General features: G+C 39.9%; 1 protein-coding gene across 1 annotated transcript in view; it reads left to right on the forward strand.

The window, feature by feature from the left end:
- Nucleotides 1-22,603, forward strand: part of RPH3AL (rabphilin 3A like (without C2 domains)) — a 186,771-nt gene extending 164,168 nt beyond the window's left edge. The window contains exons 6-7 of the mRNA XM_089664526.1: nucleotides 19,691-19,859; nucleotides 22,578-22,603. Of these exons, the coding sequence (XP_089520652.1) occupies nucleotides 19,691-19,859; nucleotides 22,578-22,603 (195 nt within the window). The remainder of the gene's footprint in view (nucleotides 1-19,690; nucleotides 19,860-22,577) is intronic.
- The last annotated feature ends 3,358 nt before the right edge of the window (nucleotides 22,604-25,961 follow it).

Consider the following 25,961-nt stretch of genomic DNA (forward strand, 5'->3'; position numbering starts at 1 on the left):
TTATGCCAGGGGGGTCTCTATACTATTGCATAAATCTTTGAGCTGTGCGGTACATAATGTAATCTCAGACCTGGAGGGACGTTATATGGCAGTGGTCTAGGAGATCATAAGGTAGTGGTGGCTAATGTTTACATCCCCCCTCCCTTTCAGGATGCTGTTCTGTATACCCTTTTGGAGAAACTTTCTCCCCTACTGTCTACCAAGCTCCTCATCATGGGTGATTTCAATAATATCCTTGACTACACACTGGATATGTCCAATCCCTCTAGAGCACTAAATTTAGATCTTGCAGCATGGCCAGACACAGCAAGGCTTACTGATCTCTGGCGGTGGAAACATCCTGCTGTCAGACAATTTTTTTTTTTGTCAGCAGTATCTCATTCCTCCTCCAGAATTGATCTGGCCTTTGCCAATGCAGCTCTTTTGCTCTGGGTTGCTGAGGCCTCCTATCTGGCAGCTGGTATATTTGATCATACCGCTCTCCTGGTTGTATTACACTGTCACCAGAGGTTTGCGATCCTAGAGGTTACATCCTGGTTGGGTGTCAGAGCCCACAGTAAAGCCTTTAATTACAGCCCACTTGGCCAGTTTATTGGCCAGTCAGTGAGGACTCCTCCCCCCACAGAATGTATGTGATGCCTTTAAGGCTATTAAGTCCGCAAGAGTAAGTCATAATGGTACACTCAAAGAATTGTTGGACGGGGGAGGTTGTTTGTGCTCAACTCCATACTGCTAACCCATCCCCAGCCACGTTGGCAGAGCTCCAGCAGGCTAGGAGAGATGTCTCCATACAGTACCAGAATCTGATGCAATGTATTGCTCAAAGGAGTGCTGAGCGTCGCATTGAAAACGGGGATAACAACGGTAAATTTTTAGCCCTGTTGACAGCTGATGCTTATGCTCCTACAATTATACCATGTGTTTATTTGCCAAATTGTATGCTTTAAACCTTGGATGAGGGAGTCTTCCAGGAATTTGTAGACTAATATAGTAACTTGTACTCCCCTATACCAGTGTATGACGCAGCTGTCCTGAATACCTTCCTGGCAGATCTCCCGCTCCCCACTCTCATGGAAGAAGCTAAGACCTGTCTGGATGCTCCGTTCTCAGTTGAGGAGATATCCAATGCTAGTGCCTCCTTTCCTAATTGTAAATTGCCAGGCCCTGATGGGCTTCCAATAGAATGGTACAAGCATTACATGGATGATTTGCCCCCAGGCTGTACCACCTCTATGAGAACTGTTTGCACAATCCTTTTATAAAGCTCATGTGGTCCTATTGGCCTAACCTGATACGTATCCCCTGCAATGTGGTTCCTTTTAGGCCCATATCCCTTTTGAATAAAGATTTCAAAATACTTACTAAAATTCTAGCTACCAGATTATCCACAGTATTGCATTTATTGGTGTCCTCTTATCAAACCAGCTTTATGCCACTCAAAGTAACTGATATCAACTTGAGAAGGGTTTTTACACACATGGAGTTACATCCTGTGGGCCTGAATATGTGTGCTCTGGTCTTTTTAGACTTGGAGAAAGCGCTTAAATTTGTGGACTGGGGTTATATGAAGGAAGTCCTGGCCCGTATGGGTTTTGGGGAGGTGCTTGCTTTATGACCATCCAGTAGCAGCCATTAGGTCTGGAGGTAGAATATCATCTTTCTTTTTTGGTCGGGAGAGGCATGAGACAGGGTTGCCCATTGTCACCCGGTCTTTTTGCCCTGATGATGGAACCTATTGCACTGACCCTGAGAAGTTTCCCCTTGGTGCAGGGCATACGGGTAGGAAGTTTGCTTGAAAAGACAGCATTATAAGCTGATGATGTAGTGCTTTTTTTTAGAGAATCATATAGTCTCCTTACCTGCTGCCTTGAACATTTTAGATTATGCGGCCTCCTTTTCTGGCCTGAAGGTGAATTGGCACAAGTCTCAAGTGCTGCCATTGGGTAGGGACCTCTGTCAGCTTCTGGCGGCTACTTCGGCCCTCTGATGGGTGACCCAGGTTAAATAATTGGGGCTACATATTACTAGGTCAGTTTCTGATTTCATTAGGCTGAATGTCACACCTATAGTTTCCCTACTTAAACATAAAATCAATGCCTGGAAGAATCTCCCTTTTTCCATGATAGGGAAAATTAATCTGCTCAAAATTAAATTTCTCCCTGTCTTCCTTTTATGTCATACTTAACTCACCAGTTTGGATACCCTAATCCATTTCTCAGTCTATACATAGCCCGATCTCTGGCTGTATTTGGCAGGGGGGCCCACCTAGGCTTAGGCTGGCAGTGTTGCAGCAGCCATGGAAGCAGGGGGGGGAATGGCGGTCCTGGGTTTCGACAAATATTTTCTAGCTAGGCAGTTGGTGTTTGCACATAGATGGCTCACAAAACCTTTTGATGATGCAGCGGTCGCCTTGGAGGCAGCCACAGTGGGTTCTTAGGAAGCCTTAACACACTTGGTTCATCAAGGTTTCAAATCCCCTCACCCCCAAACTGTGTCTATGAGATCTGTGTTGCGGACCTGTATGACAGCGCATGGGAGGCACCCTGGGGGATCCCTCCCCCACTCTCCTCATGCTTGCCTCTGCAAAAATGCCCATTTAGCCCATTTTCTTACTTATGTAGATCCGATAGTGTGGACACGCTATGGGGTCAAGACCATTGGGGATATAGTACACAATGGGGTCCTTCCGATCCTTTGACGAGTTGAAAGCTATACACCGCCTGCCAAATACGCATTTCTTTAGGTTCCTCCAACTCAGACATGCATATCAATCGCAGTTTGGGAGGGTCCCAGTCGCCTTTGCCCCCTCAGACATAGAAACTATTTTACAAGATGAAGATCTACTGAAACCCTTGTCTATTGCATATAAGTCCCTGTTTCCTCCCACTCATAGCTTACTCACTAAATGTATGACCAACTGGGAGGCAGTGGTTCCCGATCTTGATACAGAGGATTGGAGGATATTTGGGATGCTCTGTTTGTCAGGCTCATTTCTGCTCGGGATCAGCTTATCCATTATAAATTTGTTCACCATATTTATCTGACTCCTGCTAGGCTAGCTAAAATATTTGGAAACGACTCATCCTCCTGCTGGTGTTGCTCAGTCTCTGGGGCCGATTTTATGCATGTTTTCTACAGCGATACTGGTCTGGAGTAATCCAGTGTGTCCAGTCGGTCACTAGCATACTACTTAATCTGTCTGTACGACATTGTCTCCTGAGTTTGGTGGATGACTTGGCCCCCCACTAAGGCCATTTGTACTTTTCTCACTTTCCTTTTCTATTATGCACGTAAACTCGTACTGTCTTGGAAGAAACCCGAGGCTCTGTTGCATCTTGGAAAGCTCTTATAAATAAGGCCCTCCAATTATTATTATAATATTATATATATATATAAATAATTAATATTATATTATTATAAGGTCACTTATGCTTATAGAGGGGTACCCTGTAAATTTGATAAAGTCTAGGGCAGCTGGGTTGCTTTCCCGCTTTCAGTGGCAGATTGAGGAGTACTGCACTTTGGTTCACATAATAATTATATTGGATTGTTCATGTACACTGTTTAGCGGTCTTGTTGGCTAGTGAATTCCTGTTCCTGGACTATGTGACAACAATGCCTTTACCTATCAAAATGGTGTGGAGAGAGTTCTTTGTAACCTGTAGTATGTATGTGTATTTCTCCTGAATGTGTATGTATACTGATGATGCCTATACAACACAAGCATGTTTCTCCTCTCTTTTGTATTGTCTTTTTTATTTTTGTTGTGTACTTGGATGACTACCTGGCTTGTTGGATGTAGTCATAACTTGTTTTTTGTTAATCTTTATGTTTTCTGAAAAATTAATATAATTTTACAATAAATCAAACATTTATTATATTGCAGCTTGCTAATTCTTAGATGTCATGGTTGCATTACTTTTTCTTTTTAGGCTTTCTGCCTTTTATTTTCACCTGGCGATCTGGCTGGTAAGTCTGTTGGTTTTCAGAAGAACAACCTGTCCAGCAGATGTAACGGGTGTACTTACTATAATCAGCTTGTATGTAGAACCTTTATCCCAAAAGGAAAATACTGTTAGCAATGGCTAATAAAGTGTGAGTTGGAATTTGGCTTTGATTTGTCAGTTTACCTAAATCTGCTAGTACATCTAACAATCGCCTCCTCCCAGACTGATAATGCTGCTGTCCAAAGTATTCTCTGTTGTGCCTTCATCCACTCTAATACAGGTGTGCTACTGCCTAGATTACCAGGTGAAAAGAGAAGGGGAAAAGGCTAAAAAAAACTAATGCAGCCACCACATGTAATGAGTGGTCTTGGGTTTAATACCACTTTATGCAGTACTAGATGTCGGAACCAAAACAAAAAGGAAGCACCGATGACCTGGATTGTTGTCCCCTAATTGACAACTCACACTTTGTGGTTGTTCCAAAACCAAAAGATGGCATTCAACTGATCTTAGATCTGAAGGCGTTAAATGTCTTCATTTGAATCCAAGAAATTTGCATGAAATCCACCAAGTCAATCATAGTCTTCCTTCACCACGGAGAATTTCTAGCCTCTGTGGACAACAAGGATGCGCACTTGCATGTCTCCATCTGTCCATTTCAGCACATCAACATAATCTGTTTTGTCATGAACACTGAACACTATTAGCTCATAGCCCTGCAATGTGGCATGTTTGCACATTTTAGCTTTTACCAAAGTTCATGTAAGGTATCAAGATGACCTCCTTCTGACGGAATAGTCAGCTTAAATACTGAAAGACAATTGTGTGGATTCTGAATCTTTCAAGGTTGATGCTGGAACAAACTCTATCCGGGCCTTATCCTAGATAGATTTTTTTCCCTCAAGAAAACTTCTGACTCTCTGCTCTCAGACAAGTACTCTACAGCCCAGGAGCTGTCCAATTCTGTGATTCTGAATGAGAGTTCTGGACTTGGTGGTTTCCTCCTAAGCAGTTCCAACTATGGACAACCTGACTTAACTAACACCAAAAACTAGATTTTCCCTGGCTTGGTGGCTCAGGAATCTACCTCCTGGAGTTTGGCAAATCCTTCCTTCTAATCTCTTGGACAGTCCTTCCAATGCATGCCAGTCTGGGGGAAGAGTCTTCGACATCTAGTCAGTGAAGGAGGCCTTTACGTTGGAGTAATTCAGTTTTCAGTCAAAATTCTAGAGCTCTAAGTGATTTGACTGTCCCTACAACACTGGATATTCCATCTAAAGGGTCACCCAGACCCAATCAGAATTCACTAGAACAATGCCACAGCAGTAATGCACATCAACCACCATGGAGGTTCCAGAAGGCTGGCTTTCAGCATGAACGGATTCTAGTCTAGGCAGAACTTCATGATTCTGCCTTGTCCATTCTTTACCCACCAGGCATAGGCAATTGACAGGCATACTAGCCCAGCTGTATGCAAATAGATCTGGTGGATCCATGGTTTGGTACAACCTGATTTGTTTTTCATCTTCTAAAACTCCTTCCTTGGTTACTCAGGAGGATCGGAGTAGATGGTATTCCAGTGGTTCTTGTAGCACTGGCCCAGACAAACTGTGGTACTCTGACCTGAATACATTGCTTGCATATATTCCTTGAGTCCTTCCAGATCATCTAGCTTTTCTTTTTCCATGAGTGATTTACCACCATGCTTCACAATCACTGATTTTAATAGCATTGCTGTTGAAGCCCAGTCTTGAGAAAAAGGGGTCTCCCTGGTTTGGTAATTCTCACACTAATAAAAACTAAGAAGTCTACGTCTTCCAAACTTTACCATGGCACATGGAAAGCTTCTATTGCGAGGTGTGAGGAGGAAGATTTCACCCAGGAAATACTCTGTGGGAAAAATCATGATCTTTTGCAATCAGGCTTGGATCAACATTTGGGCCATCAAAGGACAAGTCACAGCTCCTCCTGTACAACAGTAGTTTAGAGTTACACACACATGTGTGATTCCATTTGCATATGTGTGTGGGATCGATGTGCAAATTGGTATTTGCGTGAGTGGACAGGGGCGTTTTTTTTTTTTTTGTTAACATTGTCTCTGATTTTTATTTTTTTTTTAGTCATCTTTATTGTTATCACAAGGGATAAACAACATCCCTTGTAATAGCATGGGTTTCTATTGGACACCATTTCTCTCCTCTGGCCTCCAAAGCATTGGATCAAACGGAGATCTGTTTGATCTGATGCTTTCACAAGTGGGTAACGGCTTATTTAAAAGAGACTAAAATCCTCTTTGCTTCTGGTTTCAAACATCACACAGTGTGAGGAACAACATCAATTCTTCCCACTGTGTGTCCTAGGAATCCGATGTCGCCTGTTACATCCTTACATCTTTACATATGGCATGGGGGGTTACCTCCTTCCGCCTCCCATCTCCTGTAAAGTAATCCGGCAGCTGCATAGCAATTACTTTTACAGTGAGGGGAATAGTCGGCTGAAAAAAAAAATTAAAAGCCATCACTGCAGCAGGACAATGCTAAATCGCACACTGCATCTATGTCAACAGCATGGCTTTGTAGTAGAAGAATCCAGGTGCTTAACTGGCCTGCCTGCAGTCCAGACCTTCCACCAAATGAAAATATTTGGCACATCTTTAAAGAAAAATTACAACAAAGATGACTCAGGACTATTGAGCAGATAGAATCCTATATCAGGCAGGAATGGGACAACATTCCTCTCCCAAAACTCCAGCAACTGGTCTCCTCAATTCCCAGAGGTGTATAGAGTGTTGTTAAAAGAAGGTATGCTACACTATGGCAAACATGGCCCTATCCCAACTTTTTTGAGATGTGTTTCTGCCATCAATTTCAAAATTACCTTATTTGTTTCTTAAAATGGTACATTTTTCTCAGCTTAAACATGTGAGAGGTTTCCTATTTTCTTTTATAAATAAAATATGAGTTTATGAGATTTGCAAATATTGCATTCTATTTTTATGTAGACTATTCTTGCAGGTAAAACCATTCACACATTTCAATATGTACAGTATTTAGCTGTTTGACTAAAGTTTTACTTAAATGTTGAGCAGCATCTAAGCTTACACCCAACACAAATACCCATTAACCTTAGCTGTTGCGTTTCACACTTTTCCTTCAATCACTTTATTCACACAGAGCTTTGATTTTTCCACTTCAAAGCTCAGGACTGAACTAGGATGAGTATTTCTGGTGGGTTATTTCTTGAGCCATCATTTTCTATTCAGATCATATTCCCTGGAAAATTAACAAACTTGCCATGAACTTTTGAAAGATCAAAAGGATCAGAGGCATTGCAAAGGGCTGAAGGGACATAGAGAAAAAAAACAGCATTGGCTGAAATCACAATGTTGGGTTTATTTCCAGCAGTTGCATTTCTTTTCTTGTCTATTGGAGCTTATCTCTTCCTGACAGGGTGTCTTCTGTCACCCATTTAATAAGCCATGACTAATGCTAAATTTTCGATAAGACTTTACCATGTAGATTGTCACTGTAACACAGTGATCTAGATTTTGCTTTATGATATTCTGTGTTCTATCTATGGTGAATAACTACTGAAATTAAAATAAAAATCACTAGAACCTGATAACTTTATATTAATTTAATTTGAATCATTATCATCCATTGTTTATATATACTCCTGTTTCCTTTTACAAAGATTTTTTGACCCATATCCTAGACCCATATCAAGATTTCTGAACCTATTTTACTAGATCTGCCTACTGGTTAATGTTCATTGTTAATTCTGAGGAAGTCATTCTGGCATTTAATTTTATTTTAGAAAATGTCCACCTAAAGACATAGGGATATTATTATACATAAAAAGACAATTCTAGGTGCAATCACTGTGGGTTTGTTGATTTGCGGTTGTTGTAGCATAGAACTATGGTGGGTGGAAAGCTGGAATGGCAGTAAATGTACATAAGTACCGTACCATGAATTACCATCCTAATTTGCAAATTGTGAACAGAAATCGGGGTCAGTGGCTGAAAAAGTTGGCATATTGAGAATATAGTGATCTGAAAATCTGGATTTCCCATTAAAGAATGGGGAAATCAGGCATGTGGCTAATGCAACCTGATCTGGTGAACACTGCTATGTTTTCTTTTCAGGGTGATATACCTTTGCAAGAATGCTACAAGGGTATGCATTGTCAATAGAGGTCTAGCAAAAAAAACTTGTCTAGATAAAGTGTGGGAAGGTCGAATCCTCTTGTTGGGGCTGTATTGCTGTTTGTATCCACAGTGAAATTTCCCCTCGCTTCCTGTCTTTCCCCACTCAAGAAAAAAATCCTCACAAAGGAAGCAGAAATGTTGAGTAAAAACAAAGTTTGTATCCCTTCCTTGCTTTACTATAAAAATAGTGCGTTTGTCGCTGTCTGTGCCCACAATAAAGAGACCTTCTTTCCTCCATTTCAGGCAACCAGTGTGTATCATTTCGACCACTGGGCTATCGGTGCACAAATAAGGGGTGATTGTCCCTTCTCGCCATTCAGAAAAAAATGGCCTGTCTTTAGCCTGTCCAGAATACCTCTTTATTTTAGAGATGTGGATTGTGCATGTGCACTGTGGCCCCACGTAATACTGGACAAGCACATACACTCATCCATTACCAGATACACAGGCCATCATAGTCTAAAGAGATGCTGTGAGGCCCTAGTTGGCATGAAGTCAAGGGAGTACTGTAGCCCAAATTCAAGTCTGTTTTTTATGTGTACATGTTATACAAAGTGAGTGGGTACAAGTGAAAGCAAATTTTGGTTCCACTATAAGCACAAGGCAACAGCGTGTTGCATGGTCTGTAATCAACTGTAACATTGTTATGATAATGGAGACTAAGTATTAACATTTTATATCCATTATTTTGATCTGTGTTCACATAAAACCTTCATTAAAGAGCTTCATAACACAGTTTTTCTTTTGTTTGTGTACTTCTTTGAAAACTAGAAACCCATTGCCAAAGTAATAGTAACATAGGATAAAAGTAAAGAGTCACCAAGCATGGTAGCAATCTTAAAGAAATATACTTTATTAAACTTAAATCATCTGCTCAAAACAGAGCAAGCATGTTAGGAGCTTTCAGTTGTGCCAAGAGACCCAAATATTCAAGCAAGAACCAGCCTTTCCTCTCCTTTTTCATTCCACCATAAAATAAAGTCCAGCATAGGGAAGAAAGAATATATTGTCAGTTTCTCAGCGTTCTTGTCACACAGCTCATGTGCTTCAAGGGGCAAGCCTTCCATATCTGAAATCAGGTAGAATATGTATGGTGGGTGTAAAATTGATATCCCGAGATTAGTTTTGTTGCAAGACTGGAAGTGATGATGAAAGACTAGGCTGCTGACTTATTTTTTACACCTGACCCTAAACCTAATCTGTGAAGAACTACATTTGTAGGGATCAGGGGCGGACTGACAACTCATGGGGCCCCTGGGCAATAGGGATCATGGGGCCCGTGTCCTCGCCCACACTCAAACCACACCCAAAAAAGCCAGTGCCTGAGTTCCCCAATGGTCAGTCCGCCCCTGGTAGGGATACAACAACATTTTACAGATGAAAGATCTGGTATCCATAACATAATTTGAAAAGAAAAATTAATAACAAAATACCCTGAAACTTTTGAAATGCTTTGTAGTCTTACAGCTAGCACTACGTTTTGTGTCTAATTTAAAAATGGACATTGCAGCAGGAAGATTCCTTTTAGTGGCACTAATAAATTAAACCCTCCAGTAAATAAATACAGAGGCTGTAATCACTGATCTCATTAGAAAATGTTGGCTGCCTGACTGTCACTCTGAATTACTGGCTTTTATTTATTATTTATTTCAGGTACTTGTATAGCGTTGTCAATTTACGCAGCACTTTACATATATATTGTACATTCACATAAGTCCCTAACCCTCAAGGGGCATACAATCTAAGGTCCCTAACTTTACATTCATACATACTAGGGACAATTTAGACAGGATCCAATTAACCTAGCAGCATGTTTTTGGAGTGCGGAAGGAAACCGGAGCACCCGGAGGAAACCCACGCAGGCACAGGGAGAACATGCAAACTCCAGGCAGGAGGTGCCATGGCTGGGATTCGAACCAACAACCCTAGTACTGCCAGGTGGCAGTGCTAACCATTTAGCCACTGTGCTGCTATTTCTGCTATATCAATGGGGTTTATTTACTAAAGCTGGTTCACTCAGAATCTCATGCACTATTGCATAGAAACCCATCAGCTTACAGGTTTTATTGCTAAAGCTTAATTGAAAAAGCTGAGGTTAGAGGATGAATGGCTACCATGTACTGGTGCACCAGATTCTGAGTGAACCAGCTTTAGTAAATTACCCCCAGTTTCTGCAAATAAGGTGATTCTGTCAGGAATTTCACCTAATCTATGCAACATATACTTCCTAAATCAGGATTGCTTGGGTTTCCAAATTGCATAATTGGGTAACACAGATCTAAATGCTGACATTCTGAGGAATCAAAATGTGCAAATTAGTGATTCTTTTTTTAATATAGAATAGTTTACCCCCGTTCTGATGCAGATTCTTATATATGGTACAGTTAAATGTTTTATAACTAGTGACTGATGATTGGAAATACAGTATTGCAAAATACTGTATATATGCCATCATATCTAGCTCTGCAAAAATTTTGGAAAGTAGATTTAGGGTGGGGACAAGGGTATTCCAACACTGCCAATGTGTTGAAGAGAAATCAGAAATAGCTTCCGCAGTCCATAAAACTTCATACAGTAAACACAGCAAAGACTAGATATTTTATTTTAACCAAAGCTGTGTTAATGGGACATTATATAATTGCAACTATCTATAGCACACAACAGTACAAAACTAAACTGTTTGACACAAACTAGTACAAAGAAATGCTGCAGTACAACACTAAAGAGTTAACCCACCCAAAGCTGATATTATAGTGGATAGATGGCAGCGGGTTGAATCACCCAAAGGCTTCATATATCCCTGGTGGAGATACTGTGTCTCACCACACAAATTTCTACATCTAGCTACCTGCCATAGCCCTTACAAAGGGTCTTTACTCTTCCTGACTAATTTGTTGTTAACGTGAAGTCAGCTTTGATGCTTTGAAAGGTACATAATAGGCATCCATTTTGACACTTGAGTTGCCTTTGGAATGGTGGTTGCTAGAGAATGGCACTGTGATTAAGTGACTTCATAGATTGGAGTCTCCAGAACTGCCCAAGGCAAATTGTTATCTGGCTGCTGAGTGCTTGGCATGACCTTATTGAGTTATAATTATTCCCCTTGTGACTGTCTGCCAGTAATCAGATCATCTCTGCTATATAAAGGGCATGTCAGTTTACTGTTCTGTGAACTGGCTTTTGAGATTTGTGTAGCTCCAGAGCAAAAATGGATAGTGCGTTACAGAATGTCCACATACAATAATGCAAAATACAGGTGAGCTTGAAGTGCAACAACACCTGTCATTGGGGATCAGTTCACCAAACTGCATGACTTTACCACAAAATAGTTAGATAGGTTGAAAAAATACACTGATCCATTCTAGTTCAACCAATTAAAAAAAAAAAAACCACACACACACAAAACACTCCATATACACAATCTTATATCCACAGTTGACCTAGCAGAAGACAAAAAAACCCAATAAAGCATGATCCAAATTGATCCAAGTTGGGAAAAGTCCTTTCTGATCCCCCATGAGGCAATTGGATATACCCTGGGTCAACTACCCATGGTGTTACTACCTATAAATACTAGTAGTCAGTTATAATTTGTTTATTTAGGACTGTATCCAGCTCTGTTTAGAAAAAGAATAAATCTATTGAGCTGGCCACAACCAGTTCAGGAGGGAGTCTATTGCACATTTTCACAGCTCTTACTGTGAAAAGACCTTTCCGCATGTAAAGGTTAAATCTCTTTTACTTTAGATGGAAAGAGTGCCCCCTTGTCCATTGTAATGACCTGAAAGTGAATAACTCTACACCAAGTTTGCTACTGTATATAGGCCACGTATGTATTTATACATGTTGATCATATCCCCCTTTAATAGCCTTTTCTCAAGAGAGAATAAATTCAGTTCAGCCAATCTTTCCTCATAGCTGAGCTCCTCCATGCCTCTTATCAGTTTGGTTGTCCTTTTCTGTACTTTCCTCTATTCTCCGATATCTGTTTTTGTGAATTGGTGCCCAAAATGGAACTGTATATTCCAGATGAGGTCTAACTAATGAACTCACTCTCTCTGTCTGTGGGCCGTATATTTTTTTAATACAAGAAAGTATTTTGCTAGCTTTAGAAATTGCAGCTTGGCATTGGATGCTTTTATGTTTATAATCTACCAGAACACCAAGATCCTTCTCCATCACTGACTCCCCCAGTTGTTATCCTCCTAGAATATATGATGCATGCATGTTTTTAGCCCCCAAATGCATAACTTTGCATTTATTAACATTAAAGCTCATTTGCCACATAGTTGCCCAATTAAACAGTGCATTGAGGTCGGCTTGTAAGTTGCAGACATCCTGTAAGGACATTTTTCCACCGCATAGCTTGGTGTCATCTGCAAAGACTGAAATGGTACTTTTAAAGTTGTAAAGTATTTTTTTTTAACCACTTGCCCTCCAGAGGATTTACCCCCCTTTCTGACTGGGCCATTTTTTGCAATACAGTGCTGCGTTACTTTAACTGACAATTGCGCGGTTACGCAACGCTGCACCAAATTAAATTTATGTACTTTCTTTTGATGGTATTTGATCACCTGTGCACTTTATTTTTTGTGCTAGAAATAAAAAAGACAGACAATTATGAAACAAAAAACAATATTTTTGACTTTTTGCTATAAAACATCCAGTAAAATTTTTTTTAAAAATCTAATTTCATCATAAATTTAGGCCAAAATGTATTCTGCTACATTTTTCTAAAAAAAAAAAAAAAAATCACAATACGTGTAAATGAATTGGTTTAGGTGAAAATTATAGGATATACAAATGGTAGTATATATACTGAATTTTCTTGTTTTTGATACTACTAATGGCGGCAATCAGCGACTTATAGCGGGACTGCGATGGGCATTCTGACACTAACTAACTATCACTGACATCCCCAGTGACACGAATGCAGTGATCAGTGTACTAAAGTGTACACTGTACTAATGACACTGAGTAGGAAGTGGTTAACTTCTGGGGTGATCAAATGGTTAACTGTGTGCTATGCAGAGCAATACAAAGCAGAGTGCAGGTGCTGACAGGGGAGAGATCTGTATTGTTTATATACAGACCTCTCCCCTGTCAGCGATCATCGGATGCAGGCGGGGAATCACCGGTCGGGACCCTGTGATTGACAGCTGAAGCCGCCAATGGCGGCATGGGTAGGGCACGCGTCCCCTACCCGGAAATACGAAGTCACGTATATTTACATGATTTCACGCAGCCCTACCGCCCTGTAACAGTAATTCTGCTATAGAAAGGTTGGGAAGTGGTTAAATGACAAACGTGTTATTAATACCTGCTCTGTGTAATAGAATTGCACAGAGTGGCCCATATGCTCATCTTCAGCGGTCCCCCTCTGGCTCTCCAGGCTCCTCCTCTTCTTGGTGTGCCACCGAGCTGCTTCCTATTATGGCACATCTGCAGATTTTATTCCCGAATCACACTGCCTAAGTCTATAGACTTCCTCATCACATGATTTGACTGACCGCAATGGGAGCCAATGGATGCCTCCGCCAAGCCTGTGAGAGTGGGGAGAGCTGCTACAGACAGGCACAACACTGGATTGAGTAAGGGCTCAGGTAAGTATGAGAGGGAGGGGGCAATTCTAATACCTAAACCTTTTTTACCTAAATGCAGAGAATACATTAAGGTAAATGTCTAGGCTTTAGAACCACTTTAATTCCAGACCCTATATAATTTATAAATATGTTAAAAAGTAAGGGTTCCAACTCTGAAACTTGGGGTACGCCACTGACAACCCTAGACCATTCAGAGTATGAATCTTTAATCACTACTCTCCGAAAACAGTCTTTTAGTCAGTTTTCTGTCCATTTGCAAACTGAATTTTCGAATCCTATAGACTTTAATGTACACTTTAACTGCATGTGTGAAACTCTGTCAAACGCTAGGGCAAAAACAAGTATACTGTATCCACACCCACTCCTTTTGTCTAAGCTTTTGCTTACCTCCTCATAAAAAGAAATCAGATTTGTTTGACAACTTGGGGTTTGTTTACTAAAGCTGGAGAGTCCAAAATCAGACTCCCTTCTGCATAGAAACCAATCGGCTTCTAACCTCAGCTTGTTCAATGAAGCTTTGGCAATGAAACCTGGAAGCTGATTGGTTTCTATGCAGAAGGGAGTCTGATTTTGGACTCTCCAGCTTTAGTAAATAAACCCCCTTCTGTCTTTTATGAATCCATGCTAACTATTGTTTAAATAGTATTTTCTAGAAAAACTCTTCTTAAACTCTCAAGTACCTTCTCACCTATAGAAGTGTTGGGAGTGTTCTAATCATATACATATCACATTGGTCTGCAATCATTATTTTTGCCATAGAATAGATCTTTACCCATTGTACTCCTTTTATTTTTCATGAATCTGTATTTCTTCCCATGAAACATTTTTATCACCACCTTAAATTACTTCATTGACTGCTCTCCACAACAAACGCTTTCTGAATTGGCCATACATGAATTGTTTTTTTTTTTTTGTTGTTTGTTTCTTTTTTCTATTTTTGATCAGTCAATGGGCTGATTTAAAAATAAATAAATTCTTCTTTAATTCTTCTTATTCTTATGTATTGCTCCCCTGTGTGCTCCCCTGTCTCTGGAAGGGACAGAAGTAATTATGGGGTTAAATGTCGGCCATAGATGGGATGAAAATTGGCTGATTTTTTTACCATTGGTGGTAACGTCGGCCGATCAAACGGCCGATTTTCGACCCGTCTATGACCTACATAACAGTCCCATTCGAGAGGAGTCCATCATTAGATCAACCTCTCTCTAAAGGAAACGACCATAGATGGATCGAATTTGGCCAGTGTCTGCTAAACCAGCCAAATTTACTCATCTATGGCCAGCTTTAGAAACTTACAATTGTATGCCAGTCACATGTGAGGAATATACTGTATGTCAAAAAGTGAAAACCTATGTGTTTTGGGAATTAACCTTTATGTACAAATTATAGCAAAACTAAATATAACATGGTGCAGTGAATGCGTTTGATTCATGAAACAAAGCCTTTAGTAAATATAGCACTTGCCCCTGAAGGTGATGCTGAAAATGTTAGGTTCTCCTACCATTTCTATTGGTGATTTGCTCTGTAACCAGACCCAATAGTACATCAATCCACCAATAACAGAATCTGAAGTTTATTAACACAGGGACAACCCCTACAGAAAAATAATGGAAAAGCAATGGTAGCAGTATTAATAGAAGCAACACAATAATAGCAATATAGTATAACCACTAAAGAAAGTGTACATCAGCCATTCTCAACCAAGGTTCTGTGGAAGCATAAGTTCTTCCAGAGGCTGCTAGGGGTTCCTTGAGCTATGGGCAATTTCTGCCTCTATGATACAAAACCATGGACACCAATGATCTTTTTAGTTATCTGAAAGAGGGTGATTCTTCTTACTGACCAGAAATTTAAGGAGCATTCTCCCTACTGACCATCACACGAATGTATAATGTGCTTTAGATATATTAATTATTGGCAGGGGTTCCCTGAGACTGGAAGTTATTTCAAGAGTTCCTCTGTATTAAATGGTTGAGAATGGCTGGTGAGAAGCCTTGCCTCAAACACTGTAGGCAAAGAGGGAGTAACTCTGGACACAGCAATAAAACAATACCAATAATACACTATTTAATATACAGGTATATGGTCTAAGGGGGGGGGGAATAGAAATATATTAGCCCTGCCTAACCACTTGGCCAGTGGATAAACTATCAGAGTCTGCTGGTGATGGGGCACTTTAATCTCAATCTTTTCATCAAAGTATTTGCAATCCTCAGAAGGCATAGGTGTCTTCACAAAGTGTTCCAATCCAAATAATAGCAACAAGGCAATGATCTTCCCTTTGAATCAGAATATACCCTACAGTAGTGGCCTCAAATCTTTATAGCATAAAACATAAAACAGGAGCACCTGACTGAATGTTAAAGGCGTCCAAATTGCTTTGATTGTTCATCAAATGATCAAGTAAAACAGTCAACATTTTTTGAGGCCAAACTCTCCCCTTCCATCAGGGCTGAGAAACAAATAAAAACATTATGAACAAAGAGTAAAAGGGGTTTAAACCAGTAAATTACAATATACAGTGTATATAGGTGTATACACTTTTAACTAAAGTAATTATTATTTCAGAAAAAAAGTAAGTTCGCTCTAAAACAGGGGCGGACTGACAACTCTAGGGGCCCCTGGGCAATAGGAAATCATGGGGCCCCTGTGTCCTTGCCCACACTCAAACCACACCCAAAAAAGCCTATGAAAGGTACCAGAGGCATCTCATGGGGTCCCCTGCTGACCCTGGGCCCTCGGGCAGTGCCTGAGTGCCTAAATGGTCTGTCCGCCCCTGCTGTAAAACTATGCTATGTAAAAGAACAGAATATTGGATATGACAAGAATAATTAGCATGAGACTAAATAAAACCATAAAATAGCCAATTAGCCAATAGAATCATAGAGCGAATGATACAGCAAACCATTTTGTTTATAAAACCTCAACCTGGAACACAAATAAAAATGTATTTATTAAAGGCATAATTCCGGTTTACCAAAAAATTTCCACTGCAGGTAAAGGACATTTGTAGGTGAAAACAAACTGTGTAGCTGTGACTAAAATGTAAAAATGTCCTCACTATAGGTGTAGGCCATTTACATACAGACCTGAAAACTTCCAGGATGTTGCTAGGACGTTGCTAAGAGAGGCTCAGCTATTACTGTTCAGGTTCACAATCATAAGAGTGAGCTCTCTCTGATTTAAATCCTCTCACGTGCACTTTCTCTCCCCTGATGCAGTAGCTCAGAGTTTGAGGGACCCCTCCTGTGATGCTGAACATTAAAGTTAAACCCAGGACCCTGCATTCACTATATCTGGTCTCCCACAGTACACACAACATGGAAATGCAATTATTTTAATAAATATAAATTGCTAAATACCTTTTCTTAGCTGAGCACTGATTAAAGCTTGTAGGAGGAGTTTTCATTCTGCTCTGACTGTCCTATGAGGGTGCATGACCCCTGACCCTCTATCTGGACAGTGCTGATTGGCCCTGTGCTGATCACATTCACCCTCCCAAAGGAAAAAAAACTCTCTAGCAATAGGCAACCTGAGCATGTGCAGAGTTGCTCCACACGATATGTCTGATCAGGATATAAGAGAGGGGGACACTGAAGAAGGGGAGGATCAGTGAAGTCAGGATCAAACAGCCTTTTTACACAATCTGAAGGATTAACCCCTTAGGTTCCACAGTGAGTATAACAAGCATGCTTTACTGCATATACAGACTGATTTTACTGTTGTGGGTTTAGTAACACTTTAATAGCTGGGACTTACTTAGCAATGTTTTAGCAATGTCCTGGTAGTTTATATTCAGGCTTCATGAGGTACATAAATGGCCTACACCTATAGCAAGAGTGCTGATTGCAGGAATGAAAATCGACAACTTGTATAGCTATAAAAATGAACAAAAGTACTGAAAAGTACTTTTTAGGTTAGGTTTAATGTGTTTTTTGTGTATTTTGTAAGTGCATGTTTCACTTTCTTTTCTTCATATGTTTATTTGTTTTTGTAGGAGGAGACTGATTGAACACACAATCTTACCAAAATGCACCAAAAATGCATGTACATGGGTTTTTCATTTGTTTTTGGGATTCCATTGAAGTCTATAGAGCCGATAATGCACCATTCTGCATATAAAAAAGACCTTGTACCTTTCCAAAAAAATGTACTGCAGGAAAGTGCATTGATGTGAATGGGACCCAGAAGAAATATGGTTAAATAGATTTAGTTTGTTTCTGTGCTTCAGCAGATACAGTAAAAAAAAATGCACAGATGTGAACCTTATTTAGGAATCTTGTAGCTATGCTTTGCTACACAATTGTGATTTTACGAAAAAATGACAAGTTCAGGTAAATAGTAGAATATCTTACTTAGTCGTTCTTAAAAACCCTTCTTTGAATGGACCATGGTTTTCAGAGAACATAGTGTTGGTTTCTCAGTTGCAAGCTTGCATTATTCCTGTAATGTATTATTTGCAAGCAAGCATCATTTTCCTCTGTAAAAATAATTATTCATTTGATTCCAGGTTCAGAATGGTTTGTGTTTTCAAACATTACTGATCTACACCGTAGGCAAGATTTCAAGTGCTGGTAATGCTGCCTGGGCAATGATGTCTGCTTTTCTCTTGCCTGAGCTTTTAAATATAGAAAATTTGATTTTATCCTCCTCAGCTGCTGATCACAATGTGCACAAACTGTGCTTGTTATATTTCTTTCAATTGACAGACTGTCTGAAATGTGTAATTATATCATTACTTGTAATATAACATTTCCATGCAATTATAAGAGAGTAGAGTAGTGGACAAGAACAGTATCATCAGTCTTTACATATGAAATAATGGGAATAATGAATAGACATTTTGGTACCTGCACATTTTTTTTTTCTTAAAGGTGAACTTCAGACAAAGAAAACTTTTATATATATATTCAATAGCTTCAAAAGGATTTAAATCCACTTTTTGTGTCTTTATAAACCCAGATATTAACTTGTAAATGTAGCAGTGACCTCATCACTGTGCTGTACATAGCCTGTTCAGAAAGCAGAGCTGTGGGAGGGACCTGGGAGACCCCACTGACTACATGCTTACAGAAAACTACAGGAAAGGTGGAGATGAAACCAGTCACCCTGCACAAGGAGAGAGAGCAGCAGTGAATGGCCTTTATCACAGGAAGCTTCTGCACAGAGGCAAAGTTATACACTGGATTGCTGCACAGATCTGGAACAAAATACTTAAAAAGCACACCAAGATTCAAGGAAGCATACACATGTGTTCTGTATTTAGACAAAAAATGTTTTGAGTGAATTCTGCTTTACGTCATTTGGCTTGACATATAATAGATCCTGGGGTTGGAAATAATGATGAGGTCTTTTAATAAAGTGCAAAATGTACAGTATGTGCATATACATGTTTTGTATACCTATAAATAAGTGTTTTTGTTTTTTTTTTTTGTATACCTAATAAATGTTTTTTGTTTTTTATGTCCCAGATCACGGGTATGCACATTACACAGTATATGTCCCCATTTTCAGGGGTACATTACTCTTTCTTTTGGTTTTTCACTCTTTCCACCGGGAACTTTGCCATCTTTAGTATTAAGCCATGACCAGGGGTGGACTGACAACTCATGGGGCCCCCGGGTAATAGGGGATCTTGGGGCCCCTGTGTCCTTGCCCAAACGCAAAAAAGCCTATGAAAAAGGTACCAGGGGCATCTCATGACCCCGGGCCTTCGTGGCAGTGCCCGAGTTTCCAAATGGTCAGTCCGTCCCTGGCCATGACTGTGCCCAAAGATGATTCATATACAAGTACAGTTCTCTTTTATTAACCAGATGTGTTTGTCAGATTACATTATAAATGGTTGAGAGTTGCTGGCTTAGATAACCTTTTCCTGTAAACCTTTTTAAATAGTAATATTTAACATAGTATTTTCCTGTGCCTTTCTATAGGTCTGGAAGAGGTCTGGAGCTTGGTTTTACAAAGCTATCCCAAAATACATTTTGCCATTAAAAATCTCAAACAAAACAAGTGATATTCACTTAAGAAATATACAAGCTGAGCCTCAAGAACTAGGAACTGCTACAATTAATCGAGCATACACCTGGGCAAAAGGAAGAGGTGAGTTGGCCACTGTCTGTACACTGCTCTTGATGTCATGTGATGCTGTCATCCTAAAAATTCAGTTATTGTTTGCAATGCTGGACAAAACAGTATTACATAAGGACAAATTATTCTGGAGGTGTTCCTTTTATGAATATGTTTTATGCTTTTGAATTGTTTGCTATACGCCAAAGCCACTCTAAGCTATAGTGTCATGGAATAAGCAAGTATGGTAAATAGTTTAATCATTGGATAAGTTAACTAACAATAATTATGTAGTATATAGTTGTATATATTATGTATATGTGTGCATTTTTAGATTTTTGGTATTCTGAAATTAGCAAAGTGCAAAGAGCAGCTATGTGTAGTAATCAATGGCATCAATGAATTTTCACTCACTGTGTTTCCTATATTTTACTGCATATGTTGGCTCTGTGCAGCAATATTAAAGAAGAACCCCAGTTTGGGGTAATATTTCAAATTAATTTGCATACCATTGCTCCATTTACCCAATTTCTTCTAAACCCTGGACCCAAAAACATTCATTTAAATACTGTATGTTCCTCAAAAGCCACAAAGGATATAAACCCACTTTGCATGCACCAAATGCCCTTGAAAACTCAGATATCACCCTGTAATAGTAGCAGGGACATCATCACTGTGCTGTTCATAGCCTATGAAGAGAGTAGAGCAGTGGGAGGGGCCCAGTAACTACACCCACTACAGGCTGCCTGCAGAAAACTACAGGAGGGGAGGATACAAGACCAGTCACCCTGCACAAGGGGAGAGAGCAGCAGTGACTGGTCTTTATTACAGTAAGTTCCTGCACAGAGGAAAACTTCCACACTGGATTACTGCACAGAACTGAATGAAATAATCAAAGCACACCAAGATTCAAGGAAGAATACACATGACAAATAGACTTTTTTTTTTTTTTTTTTTTACAATTGTGATCTTCAGCACACTAAAATATACAGCTTACAAATAGGTAACCCTTACCTACTGCATTTCTAAAGCTTCCTCCTCAATATAAAAAAGACACATATTGGTTGGTCCACTCCACCTGCTATCTGGCACAACAGAAGGTTTGTATTTGGCTAGAATGTTCAGTGTAGAAAAATATGCTCAATTAACTGTTGACTTAGTGCTGCAACTTTAGCGTTGAAGTGAACGAGAACTGCTCTGTTCATCGTCTGCTGATGCTGTGCTTGAATTCACCAAATTATTCTCCTCCATAGATGAGCATTAAAATACCAGGAGACACAGCGCTGGCACTTTTTGTATGGATTATGCAGCCATGTATGAAATACCAGTGCAACTTTGTAGCAGGCCTTATAGGTGCCTATTTTTTCCATCAGTGCTCCACTGTTGTCCGATCCACTACTTTAATCCTAGAAAAACCCAACATTTGTTGGTATGGGGCACTTGTGAAACTTCCTCTACCTTCAACAATGCAATGCTTGGTGCCTGGGCAACCAACTGTTATGCCGAAGTGATGTCACTTGGTGGCATTTGGGGTTCTGGATTGATTCATTGGGGCAGTCATGGAGCAACGGCATCTGTGCCTACTACCAACATGCACGGATATCTTAATAACTTTGACAGCACTGGGGCTTCGGCTTGTAAATAGAGATGCAGGGACTTGGGAAAGAAAAGAATGTAGGGATGGGGAGGGAAGCACTCTATCAAGTAACGGTTTGCTTTTAAAAAAAAAAAGTCTAAAGTAAATATTTAATTTCCCTTTATTTTTTCTGCTATGAATATTAGTTACAGAAATTAATATTTTTTGGGTTTTTGGTTGTTACTTTAATCTATTATCTAAGTCTCACTGTTGTTTTACATTTTTCAGCAAATAAATAGAAGCTTGTCTCTTTTTTTAGTATGTAACTGTTTTCCAAAGGGACCTCTGTTTTATTTGTATCTAGTATACATCTGCTGTGAATTACATTTTTAAAACAAACCAATTCTTATACCTGTAAAGTAGATGTTAGTACTGACAAGGCAACCAAGGTTTTAAGACTTCTTGCAGTTTCAAATTTGCTGCTTTATTTAAGTTCATTTAAATAAAGTCTCTTATATGTTTGGTCATTGAATTGGTTTTTGGTTTTTTTAGGAATTTTTGTAGATGTTGCCACTAGGTGGAGCATCTTTACTTAGTAGAAATCTACACCCATACGTATGCAGGTTCTCATTGTGATTTCCTTTTCCATAGCAGATACAGTATATGGGCTTCAGACATTATGGGGTAGATTTACTAAAGCTAGTGCACTCAGAATCTGGTGTAGTTGTGCGTAGTAGCCAATTAGCTTTAGCTTGTTCAATTACGCTTTGACTATAAAACCTGGAAGCTGATTAGTTGCACCAGATTTTGCACTCTTAAGTTTTAGTAACTAACCCCTAATGAGTGGGGACCGAAAGTTACTATAAAAAAACCCCAGGTTGTTCTAGAATATTAAAAACTTTTTAAAGAGGGATTTTTGACTTTACAGTTTAACTATAGCTGTATGCAGTTTTAAATAAATGGCTCTCTAATTTTAGGCTACATTTGCACTATACATTATCAGCTCTAGATGCTCTCTGGCCAAATGCTGGCATCTTGAAAGTAGGAATAGTTTTCTTATTTATTCCATATATGATGGAAATACAGTATATTTGTCCAAGAGTGGATTAGTAGTGGCATGAATCAAAAAATTTTTTAGCAGTCTGTTTATCCTTTTTGTTGTTTTGTTGATGCAGGCGCAGCACTTGTTGTGGAGTATTAAGGAAAAAAAGTATATTTTAATATTGTGATTGAAGAATTTTGCACAGAAATGCAGGATTGTATATGCTGACTACAGGTTTAAGTAAAAGAACTTTTGAAAATCCTGTTATGTAAGGTGCACTGAAACCTGTTCAGTGAGCACATATGAAGTGCCCTCTATGCTTTTTCAGTTCAGCTTTCTGCTGCAGATACATGGTTAGTCTACTATTCTCAGTATTTTAGATGCCAGAAAAGCAGGCTTTCCAAACTGCTATGTTGAGATGATGCCATTACGAATATAACACTAAATGTTTAGGCTATAATGATTGTCAGCAATACCATGGAGACTGATTACCTTACTGGGATGTCAATGTGCTCTCTGAGCCACACACAGACTGTCACCTTGTCCTTTAAAGTCTTCTAAATGGGCAGGTACACATCATTATAAAGTCCCATCCTCAACCCATTTATACTTCTCTTGCCAGCCCTCCCTTGACACTCCTGTCTCCATAACAGTATGCTTAAATACCTGCTTTTCCTACTATAGGAGAGTATTTGACCCCCCCCCCCCCCCCCCGTGACAGTGCTCAGTTCTTGAATCCAGTGCCAAGGCCAGAGCATTGGAACAAAGAGGGACTTCAGTGCTCCCTTTAACATAAAGCTGAATTCCAGGAATGTTTTTTTTTTCATTCAGAGAATGCCTTGCCATTTTCTCAAATAATGCAAGGCAATCTGTGATTGAGCAAAAAGGGAGATTGTGAAGTCCACACCCACTTCTCCACTTCACTTCATCCAATCAGAGAATGCCTTGCATTTATTGAGATAGTGCAAAGCATTTTTGAATGGCATTTGTGCCAAGTGAGCACGAGATTCAGAAGACAGGGAAGATTGCTGTATCAGCGAGGTCTACTACAGTGATTCTCTGCTTCCACAGTGATCAGCCAGACCTAAAATATGTATACTTGCATTAGTTCAAGCTGGACCAATGTAACTATGTAAGGAAAAAAATACCTGGAAGTCAGCTTTAAAGCACCAGCCAACACTAGGAAATGTAATCCCTGCTGTGACGGAGGCAAGAGCGATGATGGAGCACTGGCTAGGTGAGAATCAGGATTTTAGGTGGACCCTTTACAAAGATGATGTCTTTGCTTAATTAGGCAAGTATCTCTTCAATGCTTACTTGTCCCATGCTGCCAGTCCTCACCCTTGAACAGCTATGGTGGATGAAGGAGCTTCAGCTTTCGGCATCCGACATTTCTGGGTGTGTTTTGTGGATCACTTTATGTGCCTTGGTTCGATCTGCTGGCACTTACAACACTAGAGGACACCTACATACTTAACTACTGAAAGTGCTAATAGCCTCACTGTCATAAATCTCATTTGCAACTGTGACGGAGGGTAGACAAGACAGAACACACAAGGCAGATGGCAAACACTTAAAGCTTTATTTAAAGAGACAACAGTCACTCAATGGGGAGTAGTGCAGAGAGAGAGCCCAAAATACTTTGTAATTCAGCCCCGGTGGGCAAAGTTAAAGTCTCTACAGCAGTTTGTAATCCAACAGGGAGGTAAGAGGCAGTTCATAAACAGGTCAGATAACACAGGAGAACTTTTGTAGTCCAACCCCGGTGGACAAAGTTAAAGTCTTTACAGCACTTTGTAATCCAACAGAGAGGTAAGAGGCAGTTCATAAACAGGTCAGATAACACAGGAGAAGCATACACTCACGCAGAGCTGATCTGATAGTCCCAGATAGAGCTGGCAGCGTCTTAGGCAGAGCTGGTGTGGTAGTCTCAGGCAAAGCTGACAGCATTTCAGGCAGGGCTGATGTAGCTTCTGGGGTCCCCCTTACTCCAATGGGGCTCAGGCAGAGCCTGGGCCACTAGAGTCCAGCCGCAGCTGGACCCCTCAGTGGCTGCACAGCAGAATGGCTTTTTTGGAGAGACCAGCACTGACCTCTTTAACCCCCTGAGCAGGACGAGAGGGGGAGGGGTGTCATTAGCAGGATGACAATGGAGGGACTGCCTTAATTGAGTTTAGGGACATTTTGGATGACAATGGAGAGAATGGACAGAAACAGAAATACAGTAATCGAATTTGTAGCTGTAAACAGGAGGACAGTGGGGAGGATATTATATTTAGGCAAAAGACTGGTTGGACAGGATGGACAAGGAAACACAAAAATTTAATTTGCAGCTGTAAACAGGATAACAGTGGGGAGAATACATTAATACAAAAGTAAGGCACTAATTAGGAATGTAGGACTTCTGGGCACAAGACAGGATGGACAAGGAAACACAATAATTGGATTTGTAGTTGTAAACAGGATAACAATGGGGAGGATACACTAATTGAATTTGGGACCTTTTGTGGAGGGGGCACGTTAATTACAGCTAGGGGCCTTTGGCACACATGAGTAGAATACTAATTGGAGGATGCTCTCCCTATGGCCAGGAGGGATTAAAGGAACAAGGAATTAATAACTGGGAATTAATAACTGGGCTGGCAGAGAACTCGTGACACTCCAGATCATTAATCAGGAATTAATAATTGGCTGGGCCCCTATACCGTGACAGCAACAGTTTGCAATTATGTAAAAAGGACTTCTGCATTTTTTCTGACTTTCCTGATCCACATACTTGCTTTAATTCAGTGACTAAGAAAGTACTGCAGATCATAGGTGAGTAAACCATCCAGGCAACTAGTGTTTTCCAGAACAGGTCAACAGCTGCAGCCCCCATATTTTCTCTCATGACAGGCTTACTTGGAGTGAATTTGTGGTCACGTCAAACATTCAGTCAAGTACACAGGAAGTTAAAATAAAAAGTGACCTCTGCACATGGAGAGACCTCAAATAGCCAGAAAAAAACTAGTGTAGGAATGAAGATCAATTATACAATCTTCCAATGCCTGCTTCATTTACTATAATAAGTGTGTGTGTGAATGTGTGTGTATATATAATAAATATATGTATATAGATATATATATATATTGCGGTGGATTTGTGTGTGTATGTTTGGGAATAGGCAATTCTCAGCATTAAAAGAAAATAGTGAGGTGCTGCTTCAGTCTGATTTATTGAGTTTGGTTAGCTGAGATTTAATTATTTCTCCCACTGACGGCTACATTGCAGCTGTTGTTTTATGGCAGAAATTAAATGAAAGTTAGCTCTGGTCGTGCATGGTGACAGGTCTTTCATTTTAACCTGGATCATCTGCCAGCGGGGAACTAACTTGGAATAATTACTGGAAGACAAACACCACTCATCGATTCTTCTGTTTAGTTTTACAGAACATTATTTTCGGCAAAAATTCCTCTATTCTTTTTCAAGCTGTAATTCACCATAGTGTTTACACACATTATATTTACTATTATATCTA

Source organism: Staurois parvus, unplaced genomic scaffold, assembly GCF_062004578.1.
Source record: "Staurois parvus isolate SC_StPar_1 unplaced genomic scaffold, SC_StPar_1.0 ptg001932l, whole genome shotgun sequence".
NCBI classification, from domain to species: Eukaryota; Metazoa; Chordata; class Amphibia; order Anura; family Ranidae; genus Staurois; species Staurois parvus.